General features: G+C 36.5%; 1 protein-coding gene across 5 annotated transcripts in view; it reads right to left on the bottom strand.

Annotated features, from left to right (window-relative positions):
- PSMD14 (proteasome 26S subunit, non-ATPase 14) overlaps positions 1-14337 on the bottom strand; it is a 61077-nt gene that overhangs the window by 29231 nt on the left and 17509 nt on the right. For all 5 annotated transcript variants that reach the window (XM_043505189.1, XM_043505190.1, XM_038421775.2 and 2 more), the window contains exons 4-5: positions 1246-1317; positions 731-850 (exon numbers count right to left, since the gene is read on the bottom strand). In XM_043505189.1, coding sequence (XP_043361124.1) covers positions 731-850; positions 1246-1317 — 192 coding nt within the window. The remainder of the gene's footprint in view (positions 1-730; positions 851-1245; positions 1318-14337) is intronic.

The following is a 14337-nucleotide window of genomic DNA, read 5'->3' as shown; positions in this document are numbered from 1 at the left end:
GTGAACCGACTATGTAGAACATGCTAGCCAATGCATAAAATAAACTGAGAAAGAATTCTTTAATATTTCAATTATATGCAATCTTGATGGCAATTAAGGAAACTGCCTCTTTAATTAAGACCAATATTTCATTTGAGCTACACACAGTGCCACTATAAATTCCAATTCCCAGTTCATTGCCCTCTTTTAATAAAATTCAATTTCTTAACCTCAAGTAAAACCAATCACCTTTCCACACTAAGGAAATATCATCCAACAGTCATGCCACTAGAGTACAAATTCTGCCCCAGAGAAGTGATTCAAATTCACAGTTTCAGCAGTGCCACTACAGTTAATGGCATGGCATCGTTTCCATCAAACTCTTACTTTCCAGAGTTTGCAACATGGCCTTAATACCTCCATCAGTACTGCAACTGGATATACAGGTCTTGAAGTCACCAGTTTACAAACTTTAAACACTGTGGTACTATACCTATGGACAGCATAAAGGCTTTAGTTAAGGACTTAGTGGGAGCCATAGGTTTGACTTAAACCCCAAACAAGTTTAACTTAAACATTTTCTTAACAGACTTTAGACATTTAATATGGGCATAATCCAGACACTGATATCATTAGTAGTTTTTCATACCTTATGTGTGTTGGGATGAGGGGAAGGAAAAACATAACATTATGTACAATTATTTAATGTGAGAGAAAACATTTACTTTAGTTCCTACTGAAAAGTACTCACTGTTCCTGATTGTGGCATAGCAAACACATCAATCACTCTGACGGTATAATCATCAACAAATTCTCCAAGCATCAGACCCATAACTTCCATAGGAACACCAGCACGACCATGTTTCAACATCTAGAAGTGAGACCAAAAGTTACAATGACATACTATGGTATTATTTACAAGAGGGTAAATCATCAGGGTTCGATTTGGGATAGTTCTTTCTCTACCAAAATGCCACTGTTCTTATTTTTATTTTACTCATTAGTTAACAGCATGTTGCGTGTTTTGAAAATGTAAAGCGTTGGAATAGTGCTAAGAATAATACAAGCAATAAATATTGGTGGCAAGAAAATAACTGGAACATTTACAGTAAGATTCTATAACTAGATTTAAACAAACAATCCAGTAAAAAACCAAAGTTGTGAACACTACAAGTCTGTAAACTTTTTATACTTTATGGAATACTAGACAAAGATAATGATTTATATCTTAAGTGCTATTTTCAGTAAAGACTGTAGAATACTTACTTTCAGCAGTGCAAGGGAAGAGATATAAACCTGTTCTGCTGTATCCACCGCAGGAGCATCTGTAGGTGGCCCCTACAAAACAGAATAAATTAACAACTATTTACTCCACATTTATTGCATTTTATTTTGCACAAAATTATAAAACTAAGAACACTGTGCACCTGACTGTGCTTTTATGTACAGTAAATCCATTGGTTGCAGTGTTTACAATGAAACCATACAGCACTTTTTTTTTTTTTTTAACCACTAACCTATTTTGCAACTTAGGGGAACTTACCTATGATATCTAGATATCTAGCCAGAAATCAAACAAAATAAACTGGCAAATATTCTGCTGGGTGCAAACCAGTTACAAAACATACGAGATGAGTGAAGAGTTTCCATTAGTAAGAGTTAAGTCTTTCAGCAATGCTAACCTTCCTCAACTGTAAAATATCTCCAATTCACCAATTAACTGTGTGTTTCTTACAGTGGTGTGAATGTAAATGCTGCTGGGCTAGCATGATTAACTGGCACCAACACAAACAGCAGTTTCCCTTTGCTTCATCTGTTTTCAGTTAAAGACGACTTGCAGATAAAGGCAACAGGAGCACTTTTCAGATACACTGGTACAGTGAGCATAAAATGGATCTCCAATCCCTAGGTGGAAAAGCTGTGAACAAAACACTTTGCTCTTTGCTTTATGAGTTGTTATTCAAAAATTAGCACAATTGTCCCAGGTGTGAATGATTGGTTGAGGAAGGTATTGTGTACTGCTGAAATGGAAAAAAAGTACAGCAGGCTATTTGAAGGTAAAACTATGCAGTTCTTGGGAAGTGAGGCACAAGATGACCTTCTCTAGACAACCACATCTCATTTTATCCTTTTACCATCCAAGTCATAGTACTTCATTAGTCAAATGTGTTTGTATTATAGTCTTCGTAAAAGGAGACAACAGGGTACATTTGCTCTTAGTAATGCTGTGTAAATGTGGAATAACTAGAAAAAATTCCAGGGAGGGAAAAAAAAAAAAAAGTCCAGTCCATGATGAGTGAAGGGAAAAGAATTATATGGGACTGTATGTTATAATTTTGGAAGGCATTCCAATGCCAAAGTAATGAGACAACTTCATTAAATAACTCCTCACTTTTAGAGTGAAACAGTAAAATTGGAACAACATGCTCCCAACACAGATCCAAGTGAGATCTATTGACTAACCTTATGGACCATAAAATCTGAAGATAAAGTCAAGAGTTAAAACTACTAGTAAATTCAGTTTGTATAAAAACCATTCACCTATTGTATCTACTTTCATTTGTGTATGTACATCTCTCTCTCTCTCTCACACACACACACACACACACACACACACACACACACCAACCAGGCATGGTATAAGGATTTTTTTTCTGTGGAACATTTTAATAATAATAAATCCGGATGACTTCCTCCACTACAAATTAGTTTTCTCCTCTTTACTTCTGCCATCTTTCTGGTCAACCAGCAGTAGTCCTATACTCCTTGATCCCTGCCTCCAAAATTCTATATACCTATTTGCCACCTTTGACTCTTTACTCCAGTTTCCAGTCCTGGCTGGCATTGTTCCCCAGATTAAAAAAAAAGAAGATAAGGTCCTGGCTGCACTACTGCACACAGCCAACTATCAAGACTGCTTACTTTACAATTTCATCTCAAAGCCACATCAGAAACACCAGCTGAAGTCAAGACTCTCCTTTTCTGAAATAGTTGAGCTTCTTGGGCAGTATATCAGACACCACTTTTCTAAGGAATAGTAGCAAAAGGTGGTCCAGGACTTCATTTTGGATTGCTGGCGCATTTCTTGAGAGACGGACAACTCAGATTTATGTTCCCCACTCTCTCTGACTCAGCTCTCACATGCCCCTTAGAACAATCAAAGGGCATAAAGATCCTTCTTTGTTACAACAGGATACGCAATAGTCATGGGTAGTTTAACTTACATTTTTACAATTGAGCTTCTTAAGCTCCCTGTCTTGCCCTTCTGGAGACCAAGAATAAACAAACAGTGTGCCACCTGGTAATGGACTGCCCTCTTTATCATCTTGACTGTGGATGAATGTGCTTGATGTCTCTGAATGATTTTGCGGTGATAGAGTGGCTACATCACTTACCCAACATCTAACTTACTGTTTGTGTGGTGCCATCAGAAGCCATACACCAGAAGAAGTCTCATTCCTAAAACTCTCATCCCTCCCTCTTGACTTCTAGCCTGTTAGAGGCTACAGTCAACAGTGTCATTCTTGAAATTTTGTCCTCTATCTTTCACAACTCCATTCTCCCCTCTATTTTTAACTGTTACCTCTCTGGCCATTCCATCATCTTTGTGTTTTTTCCAAGGTCACCCAGTGAATCTTTAGTCTGAAAATTATAATTGAAATTATGTGAATGGGTGATCTCACTTACAGAGAGGGGTGCTGAGGGAGAAAAGTAGTGGTCTAAGAAAGGACCTTGTGGGGACCCCCACAGAAAGTGAGGGAGTAGGTATTGCTGGAATTAGTGGGATGAATTTGAGAAAGGGAAAATACAGCTTGAATAAGTCTTTTGCAGTATGATTTATTAGGCTGTGGAATAATAAATATCTAGCTCTTGTATAGTGTTTTCATCAGCAGATCTCGAAGTGTTTTACAAAGGTCAATATCATTATCCCCATTTTATAGATAATGAAACTGAAGCACAGGGAGGTTAAGTGATTTGCCCAATAACCGTTCCAACAATACCTTCCCTGTCTCAACCCTCCCACAGGACTAGCCTAAATAATCTGCCTCACCCCGTGTACAAACCTAAATATTATTTACCCTCTTCCCCCATAGGCATTGCTTGGCCAAGTTGTACATTAACATTCAATCTTTCCCCAGGAAGGTCCCGATTAGCAAGGCATGTGCTTAACTTTAAAATGGGGCTGTCAATTAATCACAGTTAACTCAAGTGATTAACAAAAAAATTAATCGCAGTTTTCATTGCACAGTTAAACAACAGAATACTAATTGAAATGTATTAAATATTTTTGGAAGTTTTTCCTACATTTTCAAATATATTACAGCACAGTATACAAAGTGTATGGTGCACACTTTGTATAAAATGGTATTGTATACATGGTATTCATTATATTAAAATCTTATTAACAGTGCGATTAATTGCACGATCAATTGAAATTATTTTTTAATTGTGCAATTAATCACAATTAATTTTGTTAATCACTTGACAGCCCTACTTTAAAAATCAATAGGACTTCAGCATGTGCTTAACTTTAAACACATGCTTACGTGTTGCCCTGAGTATTGATGTTTCCTTGAATTAGGGACACCACCAACAAAAAGTCATTCTGCCAGCCCCTTATCCATTTTCGCTGTTCTTCCTTGATGCCTCTCGAATTAGCCTAACCTTTTGGAAAGGAGTTGGCCGGAAATGAGCACAAGATTCCACGTGTAGTCTCTCATCAGAACCATATAGGGAGGGATTTTTATATTCTTGCTCTGTAATGTGAATCCTCTCTGTAAATAGCCCAAATCTGTATTGGCCATTTTGCCAATATATTTCATTGCAAACTCATGTCTAATTACGTTCCCACCATCCCTACATGCTATTCGGCATTATTGCTGTTTTCCAGTTATCTGTGTTTTTGCTTTATTTAGCAAAAGATGTTTTACCTTGTATTTTCCCTAGAATGAATCTCATGTTACTTTCTAATCAGCATTGGTCCCTTTGCACTATTTCTTTGTCCTCCGGTGTTCAGAGCTCCCCAAAACATACTATCATTTGTGAATTTCATTAATATGGTGTTTACCGTCTTCCAGATCATTAAAGATGTTAAACAACACTGGACCTAATACCGATTCCTGTGGTACCCTACATGACAAATTGCCATGTATTATTTTCTACATGTGATTCTTTAACCAATTGACAGTGTTCTGATGCAAGTGACTCAAATTAATTTTGGGAGCAGGAATTAGTGATACAGAATATCAAATGCTTTATTAAAGCACAAACATGTAACATCTACTTTTCTTTCATCCACTAATCTTGTAATTCTATCAGTTTGTCTGGTATAATGTATTCTTAAATCATGCTGCTTTTGCATGTAGTTCTTTTATCCACTAGATATTGTGGGAGGTTGTTTGTTTTACTTATACTCAACTACTGCATTAATAAGAGAAAGGCTTTTGACATGGTAACTGCAAGGAATACTTTAAAAAAATTGAAATAAACTAAGGAGGTACCAATCCACTGGAACAAGTAACTCTTCAGTTCACCCACTTTTTCAAAATAGCCTTTAGGGTTTATAATGTTGGTTTTCTAATTCTCTTAATGCTTCCATATGTTGAAAATTAAGTCAATTCGGACCCTAGAGTGTGATCCACAAGTGGCTGCCATTCTAGCCTGTGCACTTGAATAGTGGTCACAAGTCCATTGCATCTGGTGTCTGGGTGAACAGTACAGATTCCAAGGGACCCTCCTCTGGCCCATGCCCACTGCAGCCTTCCAGAGGCCTGTGTACCCCTTCTGTGAGCTCCAAGACAGAGAGCCTTACATGAACCTTCATACCAGATGCAAATATAGGACCCTTAGTAAATTTAACTGCCTGCCAGCTTAAGTGAAGGGGCACTGTATTGATGAACCTTACTGCTAAATTAAATGGTGCATCAAACCTGAACTTTTACATATTTACATCTTCAATACAACTTGATTATATAAGCAGATAATCAGCAAAAGAAAAATGTGCTTTGCTCCTTTTTGCTTCATTTTGATGTTTAGAGATAGCCAGAAGAGTCCCCTCCAACACCCGAAAAATGCTTTATTGTATTTCACATGAGAAATAGGAATAAGGGAAGGTAATATTTCCTACTGGATAATTTCTTGGGAAAACAGGAGAGTGAATGGGGATTATAACATCACAGGAGACATATGTGAGAAATTCCTTCATTTGTTCTCTTATAAATAAGGACAATACAATAACTATAAAAGTCAAAGAAAAACGGTTTTAAAAAAATCTTTAGCTACCAATACATACGGCAAGCACAAAGCATTCAGCAACATTAAAATCAATTGGGGGGGGGGGGGAAGAGGGGAATAGATGCTGCTATCTCTAAACTGGCCTTCAAGCCAGTCATCTCATCCATAAGCATGACCAGTCTTATTTTTTTTTAATAAAAGCTATCACTTAGAGAAATCAGGATTACTGGTAAACTTGCATCATGAATTAGCATTTGTTTGGTCTCTTATTTAAGTGAAGCAAAATTAAGTTTTCAATAAGTGTTCTATGAACAGAACGTGAGGATAAACTAAATGAGGGGTTATTTTTCTTTTACATGTTTAAAATATGATCCAGTATAAGAAACTGTGACTTTTACTTGGACAGCCTTTGTTGATTAAGTGTTACATAAGGCATTTGCCATTATAACAGCAAGAAAACTAATGCCTCAAAGTGTTATCTATTCAGGCCTTTTAGCAAATTTGTTAACACTTTTAGGTACATTACTCCACCTTTCTCTTAGTGTGAACTGGTATCAATTTAGCCAATTTTATTATGTTATTAAAATACCTGCTGATTAAATGTGAAGTGTCATTTTCAAGCACTGCCTGTCACTTATACTATTTGTTTTACATTTCTTTAAAATATGTATATAGAAGTGGACTTGAGATCGATTGCAACTGTGAAAAATATTTCAGACATTTTCTATTTAATTCTATGTCAATACTGCTCTATTGTCACAATAAATTGTATAAAAAGTTGGATTTTAAATGTGTCTAATTTCAACAAAGAAGCCCCATTTGACCAAACAGGTACAGCTATAAAAAGATGCAATGAGCTAAGATCATGAAGTACAATATATTTCTTTGTGGTGATATGCAACAACAATGAATTCTATATAAAATATAAGATCTGATGCATACAACACCTCAAATTTTTACAACTGGCACCATTTAAAATACAAAAAACAAGACAGACACACAGATATCCAAAGCTACAATGTTTATTTCTTAACCAGCAAGGTAAGAAAACCTTTTAATACTTTAATTTTGTGAGTATTAAACAACTAGTGTGAAAAAACAAGCCGCATGTAAACTATTTCTACTGCCTCTGCTTCAATGACTAGCTGAGGACACCTGTTATTGGAGGTGTTAATTGGCAATAGGAGTACAAGTCAGAAGCATGTTCCCCATCGTCCTAACCCAGCAAGGCTAGGTCATTAAAGTGGAAATGAATTCTTTCATGCTGACTTAACTCTTTGAGTACATAATTTCAGCTGTTACACCTAAAGACAATTGAGGGAGATTAATTTAAAATTTGTATTACTTCTGAATGTGGGAAAAAAGCATTTCCACCACTCGCTCCAGAAGAAATCCTCTGGACAAAGTCACTGTGCACATTATATAGGAGGGAAAAGTCACCAGGGCACAAATGCAACACCTACTACTGTGGAGTAAGAATTATTTTGCTTTTCATATTGAAGAGACTCTTGAAAGAGTAAGCATTTTAAATGATTTGGAACTACTATATTTTCTAAATGTAAATCAAACAGACCAAGGTTCAGAAACAGTGAGTAAAATGTAACACGTTGTAGACCGTTACTTGCTAAAAGTGCATAGGAATATGAATCTACAGAGAGAGGTACTAGTGATAGTACAAAAGCTACATATAATTGGTTTGTTGGACTTCATAAATTCTTTTTAGGTCTGCTAATGTACCGTAATGTAATGTAATGTTTTTCCACCAAATGCATCCGATGAAGTGAGCTGTAACTCACGAAAGCTTATGCTCTAATAAATTTGTTAGTCTCTAAGGTGCCACAAGTACTCCTTTTCTTTTTGCGAATACAGACTAACACGGCTGCTACTCTGAAACCTAATGATCAATTGACAAAAAAAGCTAAGACTCCTTTAATGGTGTGATTTCACTTGCACAGTAATTCCTAGAATTAAAATATAAATCCAAGAAAAATAAAAATGAAGCTTGAACCCAAGGATACAATTTTTGCAGTGAAATAATCAGAATATGTATTATATGAAAAGGTAATAGAATATACTTGAATTAAATATAGATGTTTTATTCAGTCCCCATGATAAAGGGTAAAACTTCTTCAGATTTCAACAGTTGCCTTCATATAATGCACCAGAACAAAAACACAACATATATTGCAGATCCTGCAGTATAGCAAATTAATAGCCCTCTAACACCAGTGAAGTCACAGAATGAAGACTTCTGGGATGAACAACAAATCAGGAAACACCAGAGGAATTTACAGAAGTAAAATTAAAATTTTCATGCTGAACCACCCGCAAAGTCTGCATAGTGGGCATTCAGCATATTTTATATTTAGCTTTCTAGTTTCTTGCAACTACTACTTAATCTACCAGACAACTTCTGCAAGTAAGCACTATGCCTAGAACTGTTTGCAAGATTAGGTCCGTATTTATCCCAAACAAGCATGCTATAGCTATAAAACACTACATATTTATAAACAAACCATGGTCTCTTTAGTTGATTCACACACTGTCAGAAAGAGAAAAGTATAGAAATGTTTGCAGTTAGTCATTTATCGTATATTGATCCTCCAATTGGAGCACTGATCTTGGGCAAACATCAAGGCCTCTGCTGGTGTTTTAAAGCACGTACTGTGATGAACCCAAACCTAGCTGGGATAAGATAAAACTGCACAAGAAAATCCAATGTCTCTCAGTACATTTGCCAATTGCCCATCTCCTCCGCAAAAAGATAAACCTCAATAATTCAGGTATACCCCTAGAGCAAAACTAAGGTAACTAAAATTAATAGCCACTCTAGCTGTACTAGAAATAAAAAGTGTCTCATACCATCAGTCTTGCATACAAGGCCTGTGGAATGGGGAATATAACATTATGTCAGGAAGCTTTAGCAGGCTTCAAAACAACATGAGCAGTTAAACTGGCCTGCGACAGTAACTCAAACTCGTAGAAACTTTGGGTCTAAAACCTCAGCTTTAAGAATATTAAGTATTTTTTCCAAGTGTGCAGTGTCTCTCTCTTATGGGGTAACTGCAGAGCCAGGTCAGACTTTTTCCATAACAGAAGTATAAAAAGGTTAAAATGATCAAGAAAAAACATGCAAATTATTTGGTATCAGGTGCTAGCTGATCAATCCAAAGTTTTTAATTTTGACTAGTTTGCACAAAAATTCTCCTTTGCCTCTGCTAATAATATCTTCTAAATGAAAGTTTTAAGGAATTGGTTGAGCTACCCTTTCAGAAAGGCCTGAATTCAGATTCTATTTCCTATAAACCTTAAGAATTCAATTATGTTTTGTTCAACTGGTGACCAAGAATTTTTCTTCTTTTGAATAGATGTTAAAAGTTTCTTACAAAAAAAATAGCGTTAGTCTGTCTAGCAGCTTCAGGACATACAAGATCTAGAAAATGATTTTACTCGTGCTTTTTATTCTTCATCACAGTTTAAATTACTGCCTCATGCCCTTCTCTCTATTGACTAAACACTAGGGGATCCAAAGGTCCAATCAGATTAAGCAATGCCTTTGTGCCTATGGGATCAAAGTTAAGCTTGAAATTTGATCTCAGTACAATTTATTTTAAAGATGACCAGCGAGAATCCTAATTAGCCTGTTTTATTACAAACAGCTTATTTTCAATCATTAAAAAAATCTATACTGCAGAATTAGTTATACATATACATTACTTTAAAGGAGTCTATAATCCTTAAAAGATATTTTTGAATGTTGTTAACAAAACGTATTAAAATAAAGTGTCCATCTGAATGCAGCTATTTCCAGTTTTCTTGTATTGTTCAAATCAAAAACTCACGTAGTCATTAAAACCGTGTAAGGAATGTAAGGCCAGACAACGGTACTTGCAGTCAATACTGCTTCCTACTTATTTTCAAAAATGTAAAACAAATTTCCAGAATATAATAAAACTTCATTAAGATGGAATTAAGTTTGTAAATATCAGAGGAGGTGGAAAGAACCCCTGAGAATGCTGTAATTCTCTCTCACACCCCCCCTCACAAGATCATACTCCTCACCCAAAAATGCTAAAAAGCCTGGAAAATTCAGAGTTAAAGTTCTGCTTAAGAAAAATACAAAAAAAATCTAACAACTGTTAGAAATTAGTTTTGCAAAGTTCCAGTATTCCTGCCTTCAAGATTCCTCCCTCACTGCCCAGAGGGATTATGGATTTATTTCTTGGCTAGAGCCCACATCCTCAGTGGGTATGGGGAAGAGAGAGCCTCAAGGCAAATAATGGAATTTAATGTGTATAAACTTATATCCATGCAGAATTTCAATAGGTAAACCCAGGTTTTCTACTTTATCTGGATATCACAGCTTAATTAAGGGACTCTAGTGCTCTGTGGGTATTGATATTGGGTACCAAATCGTAGGATGTGCAGGGAAACATTTAAAAGGATTTAAGACAAAATACAGCAATCCTACTCCAAAGAGTTTACAGTGTGAAAGGACAGGATGCTCTTTGAGACTCTGCAAGAATAACTAATAAGAATAAATTTTTTTTCTGTTTTTACTTTATTTATTTGTTATGACTGAATGCATTGTGGAAGAAGTGCATCTTTAGGACGAATATGAATGAAAAAGATTCTTCAGGTAGGACATCAAAGCACAAAATAGGTGCACCACATCTCATTGCAACTTCCAAGCAAAAGAAATTTGTCAGTAGGTATTTGAGGAATGTATAGCAAGGAAAAAGTAGGACTGGATAACATTAAGATGACTGTTTCCTCAAGCACTTCTGATGTCTCCCAACCACATCTGCTGGCATATCTGGAGAGATAGTAACTCAATAGTGCTAAAACAAATGTTAATAATTAAATAAGGATATTTAATCTAACCTGTGGATATAAAGTAGTATGGGAAGCTGCAATTACATGACTATTCCAGGCTCAACTCTTAGAAGCTGGATCAGGTATATACAACCTGGATATTTATTCTTGTTTTGAAGTCTTCAAAGCAGACTAATTTGAAGACTAATTTAAGCAATGTGATGGTTGCAACTTTGGCAGTACTTCCTGCAATGAATTAGTATGAATGTTTTCAAAGCTACCCGATTTAAGGGGTGGAAAAAAGTAAGTCCTATTCCAGTCAAGGAGAATAATCTCTGTTAAAATTGGGAATCTGGGGACATGGGTTTAAATGATGGTTCCACAACAGACAAGTCATGTAAGCTATGCACCTTGGTTTCTTCTTCCTTAATATAGGTATAAAGGATTTTGAGAGAAGTAATGTTTGTAAGATACTTGTTTTCCTTTTTCCAATCAAAGGTTTATAAGTACTAATGAATTAGTAATAAACAGATCTCTTGAACTACAAGTACAATCCACCCTACTCACTGAAGCAGTGGATGTGATGTTCTCTAGCAGGAGTGTCCAAAGCCCCTGCTGGGGGGGGGGGGGTTTGAGGGAAGAGGGGGAAAAACGGAAGGACACAGAGTAGCACAACCCTTGCCATGAGCATACCGGCCCAGGGAGACAGGGGTGGAAAAAAGATGAAGCTGCTTAAGTGCCTGTGGATACCAAATCTGAACAGATGGACATTAATCTAAATAGGCAGTGGTGCTCAGTAAAGTTGCAAACTTCCTCCCATTTAACTGAAATGTGTTGTATCCCCAAAGTGTGCTATTAACCAACAAAACTTCCTACAAGGTGTTCCATTACATATGCATAAATATCCATTAGCATGCAGAAAGGCCAAAGCCAATATGCTGTTTATTTAGAGATGCAGGAATATCTAAATCAGTTGCTCTAATTAGTATAAAGGAAACTTGCATTTAATTTGCAAATTGGAAGGGATCTGCACTGACCCTCACCCACCTGTGCCTGCCAGATCACTAACCCCCATTCTGAAGCTCATGAAAGAAACTAGTAACATTGTGTTTAATCCTTGCACCGATTAGATGAGCAGAATTTTAGTTCAGTGGCAGGTCTCCCAAATTCCCCTGGTGCCACAGATTTCATAAATGGGATCACTGTGTTCTTTAAAAAAAAAAAAAAAAAAAAAAAAAAAAGGGAGAAAGATAATAAAGAAAAAAGGTTCAACAGCATCAAACAGTGCAATGCATGAAACCTCATAATCAAAGTGACAGTTTTCAAGTGCCATTTATAATGCCCTAATCTGGAAACATCCCAGCTAATCCATCTGATCAACAATTTCACAGATGGAAGCACTTGATGGCTAATTGGCAAGTCCATTATTCAAATAAACTAGCTATCTGCACTTCTATTTTCTTTATTCAAGTCAAGGTGCAAAACACTTTGCATAAGACACAGGTCACCCCCCCCCCCAAAATTGGATTACTCTCTACCCTCCATCAAATGGATTACTTTAAAGCATACAGTGAGAATAAACGATCGTTTGGTTTACTGCAGTAAAGCACTTACATGCATGAAAAAATAACGAACAGTCAAATACAACTAAAGTTTTTAAACATACATTAAAGTAGCGAAGATTGGTTAAGAACAATAAGGTATATTTTTAAAACGATCTCATTGCTCTCTACATCAGAGCTTTGTTAAGTATAGCACATATACATAGCACACGCCTTTCTTACGTGTTACTGATCACATTTGGGTGGAGAAAATAACTGGATGGGATGTGTCAGCATGGGTAAAAAAACAGCTGGCTTTCTTATCATTTTGAAAGCCTCACAGTGAGGACAACACCAACAAAAGCTCTTATTAAATTCATCTTGTGTACCCTCTTGACAACAGGAAGAATAGTGGAGGTAGTAATCAATAGGACTAACTAAAACATGCATATGCCAAACTGACGTCACTACACATCCCGTGGCATGGAGGACAATGACTAGTAAAGACAGGTATAATGGAGTCAACTAATATCTCAGCAAATTGTGTGCAAAATTAAAAGGGGCGTTCCTCCAAATCCCAGTGACACTGATTCTCTTGCTGCCCCATTAAAACCTTAATCTTGAGCTGTACTCCCTAATTTGTCTTTTGCACACAAACTAGGCAGAACAGGGAAGTGGGGTACCAATCAGCTGTGCTGCAGGCACAGCTCTCCAACACTACAGAAAGGGGGGGAAAATAAGCATAGATGGAAGGAAAGGAATAGGGGAAGGAAAATAATGACATGAGTGGTAGGAGAACCAGATGTTAGGACAGACTTTTTTTTTTTTAAATTCATTAATCTTTCCACCTCCTGAACACAGAAATATACTTCACAAAAGGTGACTTTGCTTCTCGTTGGGTCTGATATCACTTTTATTGAAATCATGCTTCCAAAAAGGATTCATGCCATATATTAGCTTTACACAACTTATAGATTCTTTTAACATATATAATGTTAGGAACAGGTTTCAGAGTAGCAGCCGTGTTAGTCTGTATTCGCAAAAAGAAAAGGAGTACTTGTGGCACCTTAGAGACTAACAAATTTATTAGAGCATAAGCTTTCATGAGCTACAGCTCACTTCATCGGAGGTGAGCTGTAGCTCACGAAAGCTTATGCTCTAATAAATTTGTTAGTCTCTAAGGTGCCACAAGTACTCCTTTTCTTTTTGCGAATGTTAGGAACGTCTTCAAATTCTAAATAATCTCCTTGGTATTCAAACAACTAACTGTCATTGACCTGAACTAAATTCTGCAGGGTGGTTCTTTTGCCCTCACAGGCAAATGATGGGAAAAGTAAGATTTAAATACATAAGAGGATTCCTGTAAATCAATTCCTTGGTCTCATTTTTGGTCTCAATTCATTATTAACTGATACAGAGAATTATTTATTCCAGATCTCCTGTTTGCACAAAAACCCAATACTGGAAAGATTATTTAATTTTAGTAATTTGTATTATGTAGCACCCAAAGGCCCAACCAGGACTGAGACCCCAACGTGCTGGGTACAGTACAAATACGAGAGAGACAATCACTGCCATGAACAGTTTACAATCTAAAATCATGTAGACACAGCAGAGAATGGACATATGACATACAAACACTATATTGAAGAATAGGCAGTTTTGTTAATTACTCATACTGTAGTTTGTTTTAAATGAGGGTACGGAGGAAAGGAGTAGGAAGAGTCACAGCTAGTTACCTGCCTAACCATGGTCAGCAGAGGTGATT

The sequence above is a fragment of the Dermochelys coriacea genome, chromosome 11, assembly GCF_009764565.3.
Source record: "Dermochelys coriacea isolate rDerCor1 chromosome 11, rDerCor1.pri.v4, whole genome shotgun sequence".
NCBI lineage: Eukaryota > Metazoa > Chordata > Testudines > Dermochelyidae > Dermochelys > Dermochelys coriacea.
Note: the sequence above shows the minus strand (reverse complement) of the source record. Positions and strands in the feature narration are given on the sequence as shown.